General features: G+C 52.5%; 1 protein-coding gene across 10 annotated transcripts in view; it reads right to left on the bottom strand.

Moving 5' to 3' along the window:
- MYOCD (myocardin) overlaps nt 1–21,671 on the bottom strand; it is a 102,857-nt gene that overhangs the window by 21,735 nt on the left and 59,451 nt on the right. For 4 of the 10 annotated variants that reach the window (XM_059864524.1, XM_059864527.1, XM_059864528.1 and 1 more), the window contains exon 2: nt 2,926–2,991. In XM_059864524.1, coding sequence (XP_059720507.1) covers nt 2,926–2,991 — 66 coding nt within the window. Of the gene's footprint in view, nt 1–2,925; nt 2,992–11,131; nt 11,321–11,889; nt 12,292–21,671 lie in introns of those variants that run through there. The other 6 variants (XM_059864530.1, XM_059864531.1, XM_059864525.1 and 3 more) reach the window with 4 other exon arrangements.

The following is a 21,671-nucleotide window of genomic DNA, read 5'->3' as shown; positions in this document are numbered from 1 at the left end:
CACGAGGGGACATTCGTCCTGTCCCCTGCTCAGAAGCAGCTGTGTCACCTGGGACCTCCCATGGCAAGCAGCAGACCATGTCCTCAGCATCTCCTGATTTCAAGGAGGATTAAGCCAGTGGTGCTCCCAAAACCAGGCAAATAATCCTTGGTGGCTCTGGGACCAGTGAACACCAGTCCCATGGAGCAGCCTGTACTGCAGTCAAGGAGAATCTTGCACATTTCCCTTTTTACTGTGGTGAGGTAGAAACTGAGGCAGAATTTGCATGGTGAAGGGGTTAATACTTCTCACATCCTACAAAAATTCTTTTCTGTCTGTGTAAGCAGACAAAACTAACTGTTCCCATTGGGACAAGGCAGGGGAAGGTGTCCTGACCCACAGAAACAGTCTGCTGCAACTCTTTGTCTGGCCACAGAAATTCTCTTTCCATCTTCTGAATGGGATCCAATAAAGACAGAAATTATTTTCATGCAGGCTTTGTTATCCTCCATCAGTCTAGGGGAGGATGAAAAGAAGACTGGGGAGAAACAGGAAAGCTTTGGGGGCCCTCTGAATTGACTTTTGGTCGTCAACACCCAGGCAACCCCTGGAACATCCAGTGAATGGCAGGAAACCACAGAAGGCACATTCCTGCTCCTGCCATTTGGAAAGCAGACAGACAGACTGACAAGCTGGTGTTGCTGTGCTCCAGTGAGCAGCCACCAGCACTGGTGACAGCTGGTTTAATCAGAAGCAAAATTAAACAGTGCACATGAGAAAATGGAGTTAGGAAGAGAGATGAGTTCCCCAGCCCTGCTGATGTGAGGTACTGATGTTGGCAGCGTGCTACAGGCACTGCCCAAGTGCTGGGCTATTCCAGAGGAAAGTGCTGCACAGTTTAGTAATCTACCAAGGTTTTTGGAGGAATTATGGGGGTGCTGCAGCTTGTATCAGTCTGCAGAACAAATAAAGACATTGCTAGCAATACCAGTTCAGAGAACTTGTCAGGGGATGACATTTTAGCATGAAATGGGGGAGGGCTTGGGGGCACCAGGGCAGAGGTGCTGTGTGTGGTGCTGATCACCTGGGGACAGCTGTTTCAAGGCTTCAGTGAGGGTGAGGTGGTGGCTGTGTCCAGCAGCAGGGCCTTCAAGCACAGGTATTTTTGCAGTCCAGGGGGACTCACCTGCTGGTCCTCAGAACCAACATGGCATGGGGAGATACAGTTAACAAAGACTTGTTTTTCCTAAGGAATGTCTGCACATGCCCAAGGCGTGGGGAAACTGGCTGGGGCTCCCATGTATGAAATGCTAACATCTGACACTTCCTCTTGATGTCAAATTCAGCAGTTAAATTCTGCGTGTTTGTTTTTATAATGGCATAAGTGCCTTTTCTTCTATTACTTTCAGTGAGTGCACCGTGCTCAAGTTTCCCAAAATGGTCTTCTTGGACAGAAACCAGACTGCAAAATGTCAGCCTAGAAGTTGGGAGTGCAAAGAAGCTGTAAGTAAGAGGAAAATACCCTTCAGTTGCCATCAAATAGATTTGGCTGAACACTTTGCAATGTGTAAGGTTGGAGGTGTGGGGTGCCACGTGTGACAGCACAGCCTTGCAGAGCAGCCCCAGGTGTACAAACCTCTGAGGGGGCACTGCTGCCCCATGTTCTTGCATTGCTCTAACAAATATCACAGCATTTTGTCTAAAGCTTCAGCTCCTGGAGTCTTGTGATCAAAGTGCCCTTTCATGGCAGGCAGCATAAAATCTGAATGCTTAAAGAAAGAAGCAGGTGAAAAATGGAGACTATGCATTTATCAGTCTTAAAATCACTGACATGATTTTTGTCATCCTGCTCAAGTTTTCCTGATGCTTGGTGCTGACAAGAATGTCCTGAGAAGGCATCTGTTGTTCAGCACCATCCTCCAGGAGGGACAGGAGAGGGACAGGGTGCAGCAAGCAGTGCCAGAGCCATGCTCTTAGAGAGGTGATGTTCTGCTGCTCAGGCAGGAGCTCCACCACAGTCTGCAAGGGCAACCAGAAGAGACAGAAGTGACACAGCCTCTGGAAAATTGTGATCTCAGCAGTGAACCCAAGGGGTTCTTGATGAGACAGAAAGGATAAGATAATCCTCTACCTGGGTCCCAGGTAAGCACAGATTTGCACATGGAGCCTGAGCTAGGTCAGGATGGAGTATTCCACTGAGCAGGGCTGAGCTCCCAACATCCTTTCTCCAGTGGTGCTACAGCTTTCATGATGCACCTGCAGGTGCAGAAGGGGATGGTTTTCATTCACTGACTTTTTGGGCTCTGACTTTCTGGTGCAGAATGATTTCATGATAACCCTGTCCTGGAGTTTGTCCTTCAGCTGGAATGCCAGGTGAGCAGGGCTGGGTGGGGTCAGAGGGGGAGCACATCTGTCACTCTGCAGCAAGCAGCTCCCATGGCCTCAGGGGTGCCCTGACAGCTCTGCCCTGTGGGGTCCTGCCTGGGCACACACCTGGGGATGTCCCAGTCCTCCAGGGGTTGATGTGCACTGGGGCCAAGGCAGTTCCCAGAGCTGCCTGGAATGAGCCCCCTCATCCTCTCCCTTGTCCTGTCACAGAGGTTCCTGGCCTTTACAGGAGGACAGAAGATTCTCTGTCCTTGCCTTGTGAACAGCTTTGTGAGTCCTCTGCTGGAGCTGGATTTGCTTGTCCTGCTACACTGACCTCTGGGACAGGGAGCTCTGCAGCTGAAATTTTGGGTGGTGTAAGGCAAGCATCTCTCCTGACTTCAGCTTGAGCAGGGCCATTACAGTCTGTGTGATAAATGCACAGTACCAGGGATCATCACATTTCTGCAGCCCCCTGGAAGCTCTGAGCAGGCAGCTGGTGCCACACAGTGCCCCAGCAGTGCCCAGGATGAACACAGCCCTGTGAGCCAGGATGAAGAAGGCAGAGAAGGTACTCACGTGGCATGATGCCTTGGTCTGCCAGCTGCTCACGGGTCCTTCTCTGCTGGAGCCGGAGCTGTAAAACTGAGAGAGAGAGAGAGAGAGAGTCAGGGACGGGGCAGGATTGCACAGGGACAAAGTGTCCAGGGTTTGTGTGTGGCACACAGGTCTGGCACTGATCCCTGCTGCTGCTGGACCAGCCTTGTGAACAATTCAGCTCATCCCGTCACCCTGGGAACCACACCTGTACTTTGAGTTAGTCATATTCTACACCTTTGGTTTTGCAAATTTGTCTTGGAGAGGACACCAAGTAAAACACAAAGCTCAGTTCCCTGCTTTCCTGCTGGAAGCTCAGTACAGCCGGCCACGACTACAGACACCTCAGTCACAACATATACACACTTCCCAGCCCACCAGCACAGCCCCAGGCTGCTTCTCCTCAGCTGCCTGGCCTGAGCTGGGGTTGGAAGGAAAAGAAAGGCAAGAACAGCATTTTTGTCCTTGGGAGCAACCTGCTCTGCCAACAGCTCGTGTCTACAACAGAGCTTTCCTGGGATGTGGGATGGAGCTGAAAAATAATCCCTCCCAGAGCAGTCCCCAAAGCGTGGGGCTCCCTGAGATGCCATTGCTTGTGACTTTTCCATGTCCTCTGTACAAACCATGTTTCACATTCAGAGCAAATGTTTAGTGAAGGCTTCCTATGGGACAATGATCTCCTGCCAAATTCCAGCACTTCTTTGGACACCAAAGATAGATTCTTGCTGTGAGGGAAAAATGTAGCCTTCAGTATGTGGTAAAGTCTGTGTGTGTGCTGCTCCTCTGAAGCCAGGGGGAAGCTGGTGGCTGAAATCACTGGCAAGCCTTGCTGCCAGGGAGGGTTTGTAACCTTCCTCTGCCCCTCAGTGAGTGCTGGTTCTGCCTGTGGACATGCTCCTCACTCTCTGGGAACCTACAGTGCACCCAGTTATCTGCAGAAGTCACCCCCCTGAGGGACCCTCAACACCAAATGGGGCTGTCCCTGCTCTGGGAATGCCTGGGTTTCCTCCTGGGCTGTGCAGGCAGGTTAAAGGTGACCAGCTCCTGGCTGGGCTCTCACACAGGGTGAGCTGTACCCCAGTTTCTCTGCACAGAACCTTCTCTGTGACTGCTCACAATACTGGGCAGAGCTTGGCACCTTCCCTGAGGAAGAGATGGATCTTTATGGAGTAGGTGAGCTAAGGGAGGTCAGAAACTGTCCAAGAATAAAACCAATCTGTTGCTCACCCAAGAATGGTTCTCTACTCTCCTAGCCCAGTGTCCCAGGCATTAGAGCAACCTGCCTTTAACTGAGGCAATTTACACTCATCACCACATGATGAACAGGAACCAGAGACAGCAAAGCCTTCTCCAGTCACACACACCACCCTGCCAAGGCCACAGCAGTGCCCCAGCAGGCTGTAAAATATCTGAGTGAGGATCCTCCATCACTTCCCTTCACAGCTCCCACGGGTGCCAAATTATTTGCACCATTTCACTCCAACTTCCCACACAGCCAGACCAAGAGCTGTACCACATCCACGTAGGCAAGAGGATTCCAGCAGTCTGTGCCCACATTCCCTGCTGCCCCTGCTTATTTCACAGCCCTTCCTAGCCAACAAACAATTCACCAGCCCCCTGGAGCAGCCAGCTGCCAGCCAGGCTGGTGAGGAGAAAAAGGAGAGGGTACAAATCCCCCTGGAGCATAGCTGGGAAAGTGATGATGATTTCCCGTGTGGTGGGTGTAGGATTCATCATCTGCCCTGCTGCAAGAAGTGATGAAAACCTGGGGGTCTCACTGCCACAGCTCTCCCACTGCAGGAGCAGATCCCCCAGATGCCCCTGCCTGCCAGTGAGCAGGGCACCCAGGTCCCCCAGATGCCACTTCAGATCCCCCAGATGCCCCTGCCTGCCAGTGAGCAGGGCACAGGGCACCCAGATCCCACTGCCTGCCAGTGAGCAGGGCACCCAGGTCCCCCAGATGCCACTTCAGGTCCCCCAGATGGCACTGCCTGCCAGGGAGCAGGGCACAGGGTGGGGGATCCCCCACTGCAGCTGATCCATGCTCCACCTCACAGCCTCTCCTCTGCCTCCTGCCCTGTGGAGAGACTGTCCCAGAGGGGTCTGGGGCTATGGAATGATGATTTTGTGAGAGGAGGAAAGGTCTCCAGTTTGGTTTTTGTGCTGAGGGGTAGAAAGGCTGTGAGCCAGCAATGTCAGCCACTGCTCTGGGCTGAGAGCTGAGCAATTCCATGGGCAGGTCACCTCCCCTAGACAGGGAGCTCATTGTGGGCCATGCTGAGCTTACAAATCTCCTAAGTCTGGCCCATCCTTAAGCTACAGGGCAAAGAGGAAAATTTTATGCTGTCAAATAATGTGAGGACAGGCCAATGCAAGTACCAGCCACTTCCAGGAGCAGCACACACTCAACAGTTGAAGGAGTTACTTCAGCCACCAAATATTCACCCCAGTCTGGAGCTCCTCATGCAGTAGGATGCATGACTTGACTCTCAAATATTTCTGTGGACTTCCAAAACCTGTTGCAAACCATCTGAAGAAACATAGTGGACAGTCTCAGAGAAAAATGCTGAACATTCCTGCACAAGAAGGAAGCAGCCTCTGAGGCAGTGCTGCAGCTTGGCAGATGCCAGCTTAGGGATTGCACCTTTCCCTTAAAATCAACAGTGCTTAAAACCAGGGCTGGAGGAGTCCCTGGCACCATCCAAACCACTGCTTGTTCCTTGGAGCTGTGTCTGACCCCAGCTCCATTCCTTTCCTCTTCCTTTGCTGCATGTCTGGAGGCCTGGGTGCTGTATGGGAACTAAATTTTCATGAAAATTCTTATTTTACAAAGGAACTGCTCTGCTGACACTTCAGAGGAACATTTATCATACAAAAAGTGGTGGCTGGAGCACTGAAGTGACAATTTTGGTCCCACCCCCCATCCCTGTGGCCTGCCTGCAGCAGTTTGGATGGTGAGAAGTGCCAGGCAGGGAGCAGCCGGGCACGCTGCTCGTCCTGTGCCAGCACCAGCTGAGAGACACCTTCCTTTCAGCATCCTGCTCCCTCCTGGGGTACCCCAGGATGAGAAACCCTCCCTGAGGATGATGAGAGACAGGGCAGACCTACCCCAGTGAATTTGCTCATGAACTTTTTCTGTTAGAAATGCTCCTCACTTCTATACTAGCACCAACCCCCATTCACTGATATTGGCTTCCAGAAATGTCCTGTGCAGTTGGGCTGTGGTGCAAACAAGACCTCCTGGCACCAGTCCCAGCTGCCTCTGGTGGCCCAAGCTCTGAGCATTGTGACCTGAGTCATCCTCCTCTCCAGGAGCTGAGCTCAGAGCTGGAGGAAGCTCAGAGGACAGGTTGGGCCTTGCCTGGCCTGGTGATGCACAGAAAAGACATGTTCAGATCTTCTCTCCACCCCATGAACAGATCTGGCATCTCCTTCAGCCTGTGAGGACGCTTTGAGTTTGGTGCTCAGCAGGCAATCAGGGTGGGATGGGATTTTATCACCCCCATCAGAGCATCCCAGCACTGGGGCATTGCCAGAGCACTCCAGCACCATCCTGTCCTTGGGGAATTGGCTGAGCAGCCCAGGGCTGTGTCCCTTGGGGTGGGGGAAGTGCCCTCCTCACAGAGTTCAGGATCAGGACAGGCAGGCAAAGCCACAGCTGACCTGACCTCATGTTGGGGCTGCTCTGTCTCCAAGGAGGAGACCACTGAAAAAGCAGCAGCAAGTTCCTGTCCCTTCTGCCACCAGCAGCTCATTCCTGCCCTGGTGAGGGGCAGGAATCCTGCCCTCAGAGCTGGGGTTTGGGGAGTGTGAGCACCTCAGTGGGGCACAGGATGGGGACAGCTCTGCTGGGGTGGCAACAGTTTGGGAGTGGGGAGAGGGGACTCCTGTTGGCAGCAGCAGAGTTCTGTTGCCCACCAAGCAGCAGCTGAGCAAAGGTGAAACACAGGCCTGTCCATGGCCATGGTGTGGAGCAGAGGAAGCTGCTGACCTGCCCCTGCTCACACACTGACTGCCACTGGCAGAAAGTGGCCCTGGAATCAGAGAACATCCAGAGCTGGAAGGGATCATCAAGTCCAACTCCTGGCCTTGTTTTGGACCCAGCCCCCTCTGAAAGGCAGGACTGCTGCTGGCTGTGAGACTGGCTTTCCATCTAAAAATTGTCAGCTATTTCCATTTAAAAATTGTCAGCTATTGTGTGAGCCTGCTGGGGAAGAGGAGCTGCCCTGTGGGGTCCTTTCAGTGTCCCAAGGTCCCAGCAAGGCAGGATCAGGGCTGGCAGGTTCAATCATGTTGTTCATGGCCCTCTCAGGACTGTGTCTGCTCCTCACAGCTGCAGCAGGAGCAGGAGTCAGCTCTCAAAGCAGATGTGGGCAGGGTTGTGGGGCTCCTTCCCAGCCCAGCAGCAGGCTGGCATCAACCTGGAGTCATTCTGAGTGGGTGACAAGCCAGCCAGCCTCCTTGGTGCTGCCACAGCAGGGGCTTAAAAGATTTTTCTGGAGCTGCTGTTTTGCAAAACCACCTTGGCCAGACTTTGTCTTGAGCCCCTCCATGGATCTCAGCCCATCTGAGCCATGAGCCACAAAGTGATTTCTTTTAACATCATGTCTCCAGGTCTGTGTTATCCTTAACATGACCTCTGTGGGACCTGTGTGAGCAGAGATGAAGCTGGAAACGGCACTGCTCAGCCAGGACAGCTCTGGTCAGTCCTTTCCCAGGTGGGCACTGCTTTATCTCTGCCTGTGATGTCACTTCAGAGCTGGGAGCATTTTACTTCTCACAGACAGATGTGCTACAAATGTGTGTGTTAGCTGGGAGACTGCACTGAAAAATCTCTACATGGGTGAGAACTACATTTCTAACCCCAAATCCAGGTCTTCAGGTACCTTGGAAGAGACACTGGGCTAGCACAGCTGGCTAGCAAGGAGCCCAGACCACCAAATGGATGCAACCAGCTGTGAAATCCCTCTGAATCTATCATGATGTGCAACCCAAGCTCACCATGGTCCTGAGAACAGGCTCTCTCCCCTTGGAGTCACCCCTTCAGCACCCCCATGGGCAGCCCAGCCAGATCTGTGCTGCAACACATGCTTGACTGACAAAGAAACATTTGACTGCCCATTAAAACACCGAGGGACAAGATGCCAGAAAAATGAAACCAAGCACAAACTGATCTACATCAAGTCAGTGTTTTACAAAAACTTCACAAAACAGTCTCATCAGCTACAGCAAGGCCACGTTTGAACACACACACACACACACTGACTGTGACCTGTATGAGTTCATGATCTGAGAGGAAACACAGGCTCATGCTTTATCTTTGGACACCAGGAAAATCAAAATAAAGGTTCTGCCAAAACGCCTGGCCAAACACCCTACCAAGACCTATTCTCTTCTGCCTTTATTGACCTGCTGATTTTGGTCCAAATTGCTCTGGCCACTGGAGGCAGACAGAATAAATTCCTCTCCCATCTCAGTTTCATTCAAGCCCTATGTGTAAGCAGGAATTCTTTCCTCCATGGAGCCAGGCAAGTCTTCTCTGCAAACCCACACCCATGTGTCCACAATTAGGTCTTGGTACCCCTTGCCAAGCCATGCAGAGCCTTATTTATAATGTAAAACTTTCACTTCTCACCAATTATCTGAATTACCACTGAAGTTAGGCAGATGTTGGCCTGGTAAGCTCTTTCCATGTAGCTGCAAAAAAAAGGTCAGGGCTAAGGTTGGATCTGCATTTGTCAGCTTTGTTTGCTTTGTCTGATGCCAAAGCTTCTCCACTGCTGGAGGACAACTGGTTTGTACTCAGAGCAAGAGATCACATAAATGATCATCTCTGGGAAGAGTTAAATGTGTTTTTGGAACAGCACTTCCATGTCCTGTTGATTTAGTGCAATCCCATTGATAGCTGGATCATATGGGACAGCATGGCAGACCTGAAGAATCATCATTCCTGCAAAATTTGTCAGGATGACCTCAGATCAGAAGATTTATCTTTGGCCAAACAGACAAAATAAAGAGGCACACAGCTCCTTGAGGAAGGGAAGCAGGACCCTGCAGGACTGCACCCCACCACTGGGGTGGTGATTTTCCCTTTCTCCTCAATGCCTGGCCCTGGGATAGCCACTGTCCCTCCTCATGGCACAGCTGTGCTGGTCCTTCACTGGGACCACTGGAGAGACAAGAACAGCAGAAACAGCCGTGGCACTCAAGGGATGATGGCTGGGCACGCTGAGAAAAGCCACTGCCACCACCACAGCAGCCTTTTCTTGACAAACACACTTCTGCTTGCTGCTGATGCTGCTGGATGGAAGTGAGGGATAGGAGAGCTGACCCTGGAGCCACACCAGTGCTGCCATCTTCTAGCTGCCGCCTCCTTGCTCCACTTTCTGCCTGGTGCATAACACAGAGATCAAAGGGATTCTGGGAGGAGGAAACAACAAGTGATGTATCTCCAGCTCCCCTAAACACACTCACATAGCTCCTTCAGCTGCCCAGCCTGTGCAGGCCAGGGAGAGACAGCAAAAGTTTAATTATTAAGATTTACTTCAGCCCTCTTTAATAAAGGCCTGGAATCCTTCAAAAGGGATTCAGACTCATCATGAGTCATGGAGCACAGCTAATCCTTCCCAAACCTGGGAGCAAACAGAGCCTCACACCTGCTGGCTGAGGAGTGTTCCCAAAGCGATGCAGCACGGCTCAGCGTGGCTCCTCGGGGCTTGGCATTTTGGGGCTGATCCCTCCTGCCTCTGTGCAAGCTGCACAGCTCTGGAACTGCTGCTGTCCCCTCTCACAGCCCCTGAGCCATGCAAGATGGTGTGGGGCACAGCCATGGGCTGTTTGAGGCTTTCAACCCTCTCCCAAGCACATGGAGGATGGTAAATCAGAGCTCTGCACGTCCTGCCATCCCTGTGGGGCTTTACAGCTGACAAAGCATGCACACAGAGCAGAGACACCACGGGAAACTGTGCCACAGAGACTTTGCAAATAAAAGATATTCCATTTAATGATAGCTTTTTCTTCTCTGTTCCCCTTGTTATTAAAAATCCAGCACAGACTGAAAGCTGCTTTACTGACTTATTTGGGTTTCTCAGCATCCTGGTCTCCTCCCTCATCACACTGTGACAACCAGGGCTGTGCTGTGGCCGTGTCCCACATCAGCAGCGGTCACAGCCTTGGGGACAGCGAGGTGCAGACAGCATTGGAGATGTTGGTGAGCCCAGCTCCAACAAAATCAACAGGCAGAGAAATCTTGTCAAATGGGAAGCCTGCCTTTCACCAGGCCATAGCAAGGGATAGCAGTTGTGGGAATAAATCATGAACCAAAGAATGCCCTGCAAATTAACTGTCCTAGAAATGCTGAAAGGCACGAGAATTTATGGATGCAAAGACCCACAAAGTTTACTTTTCCTGGAGAATCATTTGAAAAATATGTTTAGAGAGCCCGCTGTTGGTTCCATAATAAAGCCAGCTTACAAATAAACCCGAAATGAGCCTTAAAAACAATCCTGGTTCATTTAAAAAGAATGCAGGGACAATGCACGGCCCGTCCTCCGCTCCTCAGGGAGGTGGCAGTGTTGCTTTGTACATGCTGGAGGAATTGTTACAGACTGAGATTTTTTTCAAATGAACAGCAGTGTACCATAATATACCAACAAAATTTAAGGAATGACTTAATCTAATGAAATGTAAGATCAGAGCGATATGGAAACCACACCAAAGACCTGGACTGAGGCTTTGTATAATTCAGCCAGACTAGGACACTTGTGTTTGCACACACACTCTGGGGTTTTCAACCAATTGCCAACTTTGTATTTGCTGAGAAAACAAAGTTTAAGTTGACCACCCAGCTATCTAAGAGATCCTGATAACACCACTCATGTCTCCCATCAGTACCATAAATCTCCCATTTCGTTATCTACAGTGAGTAAGGAGGCAGAAACACACACGGCGTGGGTGACATGCCAGAGCGGGTGCATGCTCCAACGTGACTGCCCTGCCTGCATTTAAAGCATCCCGTACAGCACATGCAGCTGATTTATCTGCACATCCTCACAGATAATATTCCCAGGGAGAACTTCACCTCTGGGAAGGTCAGAGAAAGCACCTTGAGAACAATTTTTTTGGCATTACTGTTAAAATTCCCAAAACGACAAGTCAGGATACCCGCTCCCAAGGAGAGCATACTTACTATAGATGCAGCCAGTGACTAGAGGCATGAACATCCAGCAGAGGGGCTGCTCTAGGAGAGACTGTCCCATAGTTCACCTTCACTCACCTTCACTCAGTGACTGTCCTCAGAGAAGCCCCTGCCTGGTGCTTCCCCTGCCTCACGAGCTGGAGGCATGTTTTACTGCAAAGCCTCCGCCAGCGGCAATCAATTGTGTGCCTCTGGTTTTATTTCTCTGATGATGTCACTTTAAATACTTTTCATGTTCCATTTGTTATTTTTACTTCTAAAAATGACGCATTTCTTCAAATTCATTTTTCTCCAATTAGTCACAACTTAATGGAACAAGCTCGGCTGCCTGGCTGTCAGAGAGGGTGTCAGGCCCGTCCTCCCCGTGGTTCTCCCACCCAGACCCACAGGAGCACCTGGAATATACAGCCAGCATTAGGCACCCTGTTTATCCCAGATGCCCTTTTGGCTTCCTGCCCAAATCCTTCACAGCAGGGCCAGAGCAGAACCGGGAGCTGCAGTTTTACCGAAATCAACCACGGACATAAATCAAAGGCAGTGAAAAACCAGGAGGAAAAAAGCAAGAGAGAGGAAGGAAGATGAGTCTCTCCACTTGTGGAACAGCATCTGGGAGAGCAAAGCCGTGACAGCTCTACAACCCCTTGAGTCTTTTGCTCACATGCTGCTTCCCAACATTTAATGCACAAAACTCCGTGCCTACGGCTTGACAGAGAGAGAAGTTTTAAGAGAAATCTCAAGGTTTTCCCTACCTGATCTGAACTTGCTCCGAATCAGCAAGGAGTGCTCAGACCCCAGGAGAGTCATGGTGACTCGGGGACCAGATCCAGACGCCCCTCACTTAAACCATTAACTTCCTCCACAGGGAAAAGCCGACCAAACCGTGCCTGGTGCTCAGCATTCATCCAGCTCTCCTGGACTCTCGGGGTGCTTTTACAGCCGGTTGGCAAGGAGCAGCAAGTGGCTTTGTAAGATTTGGTCCCATCCAGCAGTGACCCTGCACAGACACCGACTGCTCCCCCTGTGCTGTGTTGAACTAATTAACGTGGAGCCAGCGGGAGCCTCCTCCCGCCCGGAGTTTACTACCAGCTGCTGGGTGTCCTGGCTGATGTCATCGTCTAGCGGGGAGCAGCGACTATCGGAAAGGGTCTTAGCAAAGACAGAAGTTTGATATCTGATCCTAATTACTACCGGCCGTACGCAGCCAATCCGGGCGCTCCCCGTCTCCGCCGACTTTGGGAGCCGCTGGAAATATCAACAGAGCCAGGGCTTAACTCTTTGCAGCGTGGTGGGACACGGGTCCCGCACCTCTCTGGGGCTGGGGGGCTCAGTTCCCGAAGGTGAGGGAAGGGCTGGGGTCGGGATGAGTGTCCCGGCCAGAGGATGGCTTTGGGAAGCTCGTTCCACCAGAGCGCTGCCTCGGGTGCGCTCCCGGCCAGGGCGCTCGGAACTGCCCGCACGGAGCTGCTCAGGTGTCACCTGGGTGTCCCTGCTGCCGCACAGGTGTGCCCAGAGCCGTGCTGCTCTGCGCACTCCTTTCCCGAGGGATTATCAACCTGGGATGCTCCCGTGTGCTGCAGGCACCCGGATCGTGCCCGGCCGTGCTGTGGCACACGGACACGGGACAGGCGAGGCAGGGCTGAGCCTGGGCACAGGGACACGGGGCATTGAGGCAGGGCTGAGCCTGGGCACAGGGACACGGGGGATGTGAGGCAGGGCTGAGCCTGGGCACACGGACACGGGGGATGTGAGGCAGGGCTGAGCCTGGGCACAGGGACACGGGGGATGTGAGGCAGGGCTGAGCCTTGGCACAGGGACACGGGGGATGTGAGGCAGGGCTGAGCCTGGGCACAGGGACACGGGGCATTGAGGCAGGGCTGAGCCTGGGCACAGGGACACGGGGGATGTGAGGCAGGGCTGAGCTGTGCCACACGGACACGGGACAGGCGAGGCAGGGCTGAGCCTGGGCACAGGGACACAGGGGATGTGAGGCAGGGCTGAGCCTGGGCACGGGGACACGGGGGATGTGAGGCAGGGCTGAGCCTTGGCACAGGGACACGGGGGATGTGAGGCAGGGCTGAGCTGTGGCACAGGGACACGGGGGATGTGAGGCAGGGCTGAGCCTGGGCACAGGGACACGGGGGATGTGAGGCAGGGCTGAGCTGTGGCACAGGGACACGGGGGATGTGAGGCAGGGCTGAGCCTGGGCACAGGGACACGGGGGATGTGAGGCAGGGCTGAGCCTGGGCACAGGGACACGGGGGATGTGAGGCAGGGCTGAGCTGTGGCACACGGACACGGGGGATGTGAGGCAGGGCTGAGCTGTGGCACACGGACACGGGGGATGTGAGGCAGGGCTGAGCTGTGGCACACAAACACGGGATCTGCAGGCAAGGATGAGCTTTAGCACACAGACACAGGGTATGTTAGGCAGGGCTGAGCCTTGGCACATGGACATGGGATCTGCAGGCAGGGCTGAGCCTGGGCACACGAACACGAGGCATTGAGGCAGGGCTGAGCCTTGGCACACGAACACGGGGCATTGAGGCAGGGCTGAGCCTTGGCACATGGACACAGGGCATTGAGGCAGGGCTGAGCCTTGGCACATGGACACGGGGCATTGAGGCAGGGCTGAGCCTTGGCGCCAGGTTCCCCGTGCCACAGCGATCCCGAGGAGGATGAGGACACTGTTGTAGTGGAGGATCCCTCCCCACGTAGCAAACACACTCCCAGAGGAGAGGAGCTGATTGCAAACATTCAAAATAAAGAGAAACAGACCCTTTGAGGCTCCCCTTCCCTGAGCCCACATCTGCTTCACTGGGGTGGGTGATCTGCTGGCATCTTTTACTGTGTAATGTAAGTAGCACAAGCCAAGCTAAGTCAAGGACAGATCTCAGCTTCCCTGTCATGTGGGTCTCACCTAGGAAGCTGCCTAAATTCCCTCTAGGTCATAAAAATACTTCAGGACTGGTTTGAAATTTTGTTGGGATTGTTTTTTGGTTGTTGTTTCTTCTTTTTAGTTTTACTTTATTTTAATCTCATGGTTTCTGGGAAGCACTCCTAAACAGTTTGGGTTGGGGATAGGAATTTCAGGGCTTCTACACTCATCTCCCCAGAGGCTCTGATTCATCAGAGTCCCAGTACAGCAGAGAACTCCTGGGGTCTCTCACCCTCGTGTAGTCCATGGGATAGAAGCACAGAATCACTTAGGTTGGAAAAGCCCTCTAAGATCACCAAGTCCAGCTGCCAACCCAGCACTGTCAAGCCCACGTCTGCCCTGTCTCTCAGCAGCCAACCCACACATTTATTGGACATTTCCAGGGATGGCCATTCCACCACTCCCCTGGATGGCCTGTTCCAATGCCTGAACACCCTTCCACTGAGGAAATTTTTCCTAAATGCTGGCACAACTCCAGGCCATTTCCTCTTGGCCTATTGCTTGTTACCTGGCAGCTGAGGTTAATGAGGCTGTCCTGAGCTGAGCTCCCTGCTTGCCATGGGCTGGATGTGATTTCCTGCTCATGCTACAGCTGATGGAGTGGATTTTCCTAATCACTGGCAAGGAAGAGATGATTTAAATAAATTGATCTCCAAGACTGAGCTGAGCTGGTTAACAGAGCTCTACTGTATTGTCCAGCAAGGTGGCCAGAGGCCTGTTCCTTACTAATTTTTCCTAATGTTTAGTCCACTGTACTTGAAACGTCCTCTCTAATGCAGTTAACATCACAATCACAACAACAAACTCCACCCCTGAGCAGAACCATGCCATGAACAGCTCAAGGACAAGGCAGGACTCATTGACACCCAGTGTCTCAAACTGCAGGGACTTGTACTTTTTGCTTTGCAAACTCCTGTTTGATTTACTGCTCCTGCTGGCCAAAGCTCCACTCAGGTATCCTGGCTCCCTTTGCAGCTTTCCTTTTCCTTTTCCTTTTCCTTTTCCTTTTCCTTTTCCTTTTCCTTTTCCTTTTCCTTTTCCTTTTCCTTTTCCTTTTCCTTTTCCTTTTCCTTTTCCTTTTCCTTTTCCTTTTCCTGGGATACCAGTGGGGGATGGAGACACATTTTTCTTAGGAGGTGACACAACCTCTAACAAACTCTAATTTGTTGACTCATCTCAGCAAATTGCTCAACTGCTGAACTCACAGTCCTGAGCTGGTGTTTCCCTGTGATGGTCCTTGTGTGAGAGTCACGTACTCTTGGTGTCCTCAATAAACCTCAGGCAGGGACAGGACTGAGATGCCACCACAGATTCTGAGCCATTTGCCTGGCTGCTGCCTGCTTTAGGTAGCCCAGAAATATTTATCCTCCCACAAGGTCCTCATGAGTTTCCAGAGCTGACATTGCCCAGCCCTGGTGTCTTGGCTGTGTTTGCACTACTGTTCAGCTCTGAAAAGGGCCTCACCTCCAGCTCCACCACCACCTTTTTCTGGAAGGTGACATAGGCACACAGGTCCCTTCAGAGACCTCAGCTGCTTCCCATCCCCTGTTCCCAGCTCTGCTATAAGCACCTCTGTTGTAAACGAGGTCATCCTGACTGCACTGACTGCAAGTGAGCCTTAAATGCCAGAATAAATTAGTCATGGCAGGGAATTCCTTTGAACTGAGAAGTCACAGCCCAGAGTCATAGGGATACCAGCTCTGAGCTGCTCACCAGATCCCAGGAAGCCATCCCTTCTTATCTTCCAACACACCCTATTGTTTATGGGACTGATTTATTTTAAAGCAGATTGTTTGTTTGTATGTAGATTTGCCACTCTGGGAAAAAGAACAACTTGAGCTGAAGTTCCAGTGAAACCCCTGTGGGGACTTGGAGGGGTCAGTGTGTGACATGTCTGTGCCAAAGAAGGGGAGTTTCCCCAAACCTGGTGTTCTGCCAGCCATGTCTGCTCAGACTGTCCTCTCCTGTGGGAATGAGACTGCTTTGTCTTTGATTTCTTTTCTCTAGCACCTGGCAGCTCCATTTGGAAAGGACCCCTCCTGCCATGGCCTTATTTCTTGAATCTTCCTAGCATGTTTTGGAAAGGCAGATCTGATGGTCTGAACCCCAGCCCTGACTCCCCATCCCGTGTGCAGAGCAGTGATAATTTGCTGTGTGCTGTGCAGCTGTTGGTGTCCAAGGTCCCCTGGGGAGGGACAGCTGTACTGGCACTCAGCTCTGTGCTGGATGTCCCCAGGCTGGCATAACTCTGAACCCTGAAGGGGTGGGAAGGCTGGAAAAAGAGTTGATTTTACAAATATGTTGCTCAGGAGGAGTGCATTCCTCCATTCATACCCAATACAGAGTATGGAGCAGTAGCCAAGGGCACAGGGAAACCAGTAGCCAAGGCTCACAAGGAACTCTGGACATTATTTGAAGAGGCCTACAGCCAGGATGTCATCATTGTGATAGAGCAGGGAAGAAGAAATCTTTCCCTGAGAAAGAATTTTCACTGAACTGGCCATTAGTGGATGTGAATTCAGGGCAGATAAGAACCTCCTGCTCTGAGACTGCACCAGCAAAGCTCCAGCTCCTCATGGCCTTTAGGAACCTCTAGAGAAATTATCTTCTCTTTGCAGTCCTGAGACTTGGGGGTCTCACCTGGGGGTGAATTGCACAGAAAACAGCTTGGGCTTTCACATGGCAAACAGTCAGGATATTCCTCTCCACCACCTGGGACAAACAGAGGCTTTCTGAGCTGGAGCTGCTGAGGCAGCAGTGTCTCTGCCACTGTGAAGCAGAGGTGGCCTCTAGGAACTAGCTCAGAAAGATCCTGGCTGTGTCCTAGCCCAGGACATGCCCAGAGCATGATCAGGGAGCAGGGATGGTCCAGTCCTTCACTTCTGAGAGCACCTGGTGAGCACCATCACAGCAGCATTCCACTGGATGCTGAATATCCTGAAATATCCTGAAATATCCTGAGATATTCTGAAATATCCTGGAATATCCTGAAATATCCTGAAATATCCTGAATTTGCCACTGTCTGCCAGGCTTTTAAGTGGTCTGTCCCCTCCCTATCTCCCCACAGAGCTCGAGGGCTGGAATTTATGGCAGAGATGTCATGAGCTCTTCCCGTTCTGACAGCAGCCAGCCTTGCTTGAATTGGAGCTGTGAACTATTTATCACAGTGCTGCAAGCATCCAAGCAAGGTTCCTCGATTTATGAAGGTCCAGAAAATATTATGCAATTGACAACATAGACACAAAAATACTTCTGCACTTTGCTAAAGCTACTATTAAGCTGCCTGATGTTTTCACCATAATATTTATTTCTTTGTAAATACACTAAATTCTCCAATCCCGACCGAAAACAGAAAGATCAGAGAATGAACACAGGGAGATGACATAGCTGTTTAAAAATTATGTAAAATGTTTTTTGCTAGCATAAATATTTGATTGTGAAACTCAGGCTGTTGTGTTTACTGAGCAGGGATGTGCAGTGAGTGTGGAGAGCTGCCACAGCCGGGCACTGTGCTGGAGGCTGCCCATGTCCCATGTCCCCTGTCCCCTGTCCCATGGCCCTGCCTGTCCCTCCCCGTGTGCTCCAGGCTGCAGGGACCCTGGGGGCAGTGGCACTCATCCCTGACAGCCTGGCTCTGGGCAGATTGTCACTCCTGTCCCTCCTTCAACAGCCACAACAACACAGGAGCCTCAGGATGGGGGGCAGAGGGGATCAGAGCAGGTGAAGGAAGAGTTAAAGGCTCAGGGTCTGAGCTGGTTTGAGGGAGGTCAGCAGGAGGGAGGGGTGATGCTCTCCCTGGGGCTGCAGCACAGTGCTCAGGTCAAGTGGGCTGTGCTGGCAGGAGCTCAAGGCACTCAGGGACCTCCTCTGTCCCATGCAGAGCAGAGGGAAGGGCCAGGCCAGACACAGCCCATGCTGGCCAGAGGCATGGGATGTGGGCTGGGAGATACCAGTAGCTGCCTCCTGACTCATGGCTCTGGTGGGACACCAAGGTCAGGGCTCTGGCCGTGGTGGGAGGTCCAGCACAGCAGCACTGCATGCCCTGAGCAGTCCCTGGGGTGGACTCACAGGCAGTGGAGAGTCTGGGCCCTGTCCCTGTGGGGAGGAGAGCTGGGACAGGCTCTGTGAATTCCCTGGGGACACAACTGAGGGGGGTGTACAGGGAGTGGGACTGTGGATTTCTCTGTCTCACAGCTGGGCCAGGCACTTTTCTATTTTCATCCACTGGAGGTGATATACTGGGCATGGTTTCCCAATGGAGCTGGGGATTGCTCCCTTCATGGGACTTCCACCCACGGCTCTTCTGATGTCTCGTGCCACCAGCAGGATGCTCCCAGGTGCTGAGCTGCCCTTCAAGGGGTGCCTGGGGCAAGCCTCAAATGCTGCAGCCCAGCAAAGCAGGAGCTTCCTCCCTCCACCTCGTCAGTGCCTCGTGCACGGTGCAAACCAAGCCTGGAGCTGGCTGCCTGTGTCCTTCCTCTTGTAGCCAGCCCTGCTGCTCACCCCAGCATGGGCCCAAGCACACCTTCCCACCCCAGGCTGTGCTGCTGGATGCCTCTGAGTGCTGTCCCAGGGCTCTCCTGCCTTTACTGCCAGCCAAATGTGCCCCCTCTCCGGGCAGCCCTCACCCCCCAGGCTCAGGAGCCTCTGCCAGAGGATGAGGAGGGTGAGCCTGGGGCCAGGGTGATGTCCCTAAGAGCAGGGTTGATGTCCCTATGACTCCCCAGCCAGCTGGACTGGTGAGAGCAGCCACATGACCAGTGCTGAGGGCAATGAGGAACGTGTGAGGCCAAGCTTGGTGTGTTTTGTAGCAGCGAGGAGCCCTTGGCTGCTTTCTGGGTGGCCAGGGCAGGCAGGGAGGGTTTTGTGCCTGGCCTGGCTGCTCCAAGCACTGGTGACTCAGTGGCTGCCTGGAAATGAGGGAGAGAAGCCATGGCAGTGCCAGTGTCACCCCCAGGCCCCAGATAACCCATTCTGCTGATCTATGTCCCCCTCATCCTTCACTCTGTGGGTGTTTCCAGATCCCACCTGGTGCTCTCAGGCAGCACAGGTGCAGAGGGGCTGCATGGATCCCTTTGCTCCATGGGGCAGCTGGATGCCCAGGCAGTGCAGACACTGCCAGGCTGTGGAGCTGAGTGTCCCGAGTCTGCAGCACCCCAAGAGCCGAGGAGGCTCCACAGGGCCTGGCCAGGGGTGACCTGGCTTCTGTTCCCTCCGCAGCAGGACTCTGGGCAAGTCACGTCTCCCTTCGGTTTCCTTATCTCCAACTGGCCATAATGAGGCTAACCCCTCTGTAAAGCTCTTGGAAATCTCCCACCGAGCAGGGCCAGATAAGAGCTGTGTTGCTCTAAGCTCTGCAGCAGCCTCAGAGCTCCAGGCTTCCCCACAGAGCAGCCTGCACCGCCCCATCTCTGCTCCCACCTGCATCCCCATGGAGCCACCTGGGCACAGCCACCCTTTGGTGGCTCAGCCCCGAGCAAGGAGAGTGTTTTGGGGAGGGACAAGCACGAGGGAGGGATACAAAGCAAAGCTGGGCCTGGGTTAGTGGCGAGCAGAGCTAAAGCCCCAGATATACATGGGATGGGCTGGGAGCATTATGTATTCCTGGAATGCCTTCTGGTCTTTATTAAAATGAAACCACAGCCAGCCCAAGAGAGCTCATCGCCCAGGCACCGGGCCAAGTATAAGTTACTTCTACAAATATTTATTTAACCATATCAATGACAAACTCTTTTGTATAAATGTTTTTATTTAATCATAATTTACCAATTATTTTAAATCAATTGTTTGCCTGGTTTCTAAACACTAATCAAGAGGCTTGCATTAGCATTACTCAGGCGGATTAGATGCATTATTTCCCTGAATCTTATGCCATCGCTTGCCTGCCTTGGCCACAGAAGAGGGTGCAGATGGATCCCAAATTTCACTCAAACTGTCAGATTCCTGGAGGACTGTGCCTGCAGCACTGCCAGCCCTTCCCACCCAGGTGACCTCTGGACTCAGCTGAGTGCCTCAAGCACGGGGATGCACAGACACTGATCCCACCTGGTGCCCTCAGGACAGGGCTTTCTTCTGGTCACCCTGGGCCCTGTTCTCATGGAGATGTTGGCCCCATCACTGATGCTTTGAGTGCCCTGCCCTCCCCCTGTTTCACCCTTATACCTGAGCCCAGAACTTTCTCTGCTGGTCCTCAGTGTCCCCTCAGCCCAGCTCTGGCAGGAATGCATGAGCATGGCCATGGTGCTTTGGGGCAGAACAGGAGCCAGCTCCCTCTCACTCACAGACCTGCTCCAGCCCAAACCTCTGCTCCTGACATTAAACACTGCTGAAAACCAGAGAACTGCACTTCTGCAGGGCTCTGCCTGCTCAGCAGGACAGCGAGCTGCTGAGGGCACCCAGCAGAGCTTCCAGCACACAGCAGCCTTGGGGATCATCTCAGCCTGCACAGCCACGCAGACCTGGGGCAGGAGCAGGAATCTGCTTGTTGCCATCTGCATGTGCTGTTTATTTATAAAGTTCCAGGCTGCTACTGTCCTGCACCTTGGCTCGCTGCTCGGCGAGCTCTGCTCACGCACGGCTCTGTTCAGCATCTGCCTTTCCAGCCCAGGAGCTGCCAGCCCCCCCAGCACCCATTCCCCTGCAGTTCTCCACAGGGCACTGGCCTTTTGCTGCCAAAATCCCCCTCACAAGCCTTTTTTTTTTGCTGTCTCCCTCCACCAGTCACTGTCTGCTCAGGAGCTGTGGAGAGCTGGTGCTTTACCCCACTTCCAGCAGCCTCCCCTCGGGCTGTGCTACTCCAGGAGGAGAGAAAGCAGAGATTTTGAAATTCTCCCTGATGGGGAGGGGCATGGAGATGCCAAACTTTGCAAAACACAGACTTGGAGATGAATAACCCGAGCACAGACTTGGTCACAGCACTGCAGCAGAGACCCAAAATCACCAGCACTTTTCTTCCAAGATAATTAAACCCCAAACAAACAAAAAGAGGGATTGGGCCAACTTGGATAGAACTACAGGACTTACCTACTATTTTAAAGATGACAAAAATAGAAATCAGTGCTGTATATAACCTTGTGATGTTTATGTTTGGGTTTTTTCCTGACTGATGAGAAATAGAGGTGCTGCTAGAGCCCGAGCATTGCAAACACGAGCTGTGTGTTGAGCTCTGCAACCAGAAAATATCACAGCACTGGGGACAGGAGCTGCCTGCTGCTGCCTTGGGAGCACACAGGGAAGCTCTTTGGGCAGGTCTCTGAGATGCTGTGTGAACACAGACCTGCCACTCTAAAGCAGATGAAGGGGAAACTCCTGGAAATAAAATCATTCTGCACATTGCTCTAAAAATCCTTCCAGTTCTGAGGGGAAACGAGCCAAATGTGCCTGGTTTATGATCTCTCGCTTCTTACAAACTTCTTTTTAAAAATTAGCTATTTTTTCCTCCTTTTTATTTTCCTTGAAAGTACTAAGGGATTTTTCAGAGCCTCACACCTCTGGTTTTTTTCAGAGCCTCACACCTCTGGTTGAGAAGGCAGAGACTGTCTGAGGAGACCACAGAACCCGTGCTGGCTGTGGGATGTGTTCCTCCCTGGGCAGGT

The sequence above is a fragment of the Haemorhous mexicanus genome, chromosome 20 (assembly GCF_027477595.1).
Source record: "Haemorhous mexicanus isolate bHaeMex1 chromosome 20, bHaeMex1.pri, whole genome shotgun sequence".
NCBI lineage: Eukaryota > Metazoa > Chordata > Aves > Passeriformes > Fringillidae > Haemorhous > Haemorhous mexicanus.
Note: the sequence above shows the minus strand (reverse complement) of the source record. Positions and strands in the feature narration are given on the sequence as shown.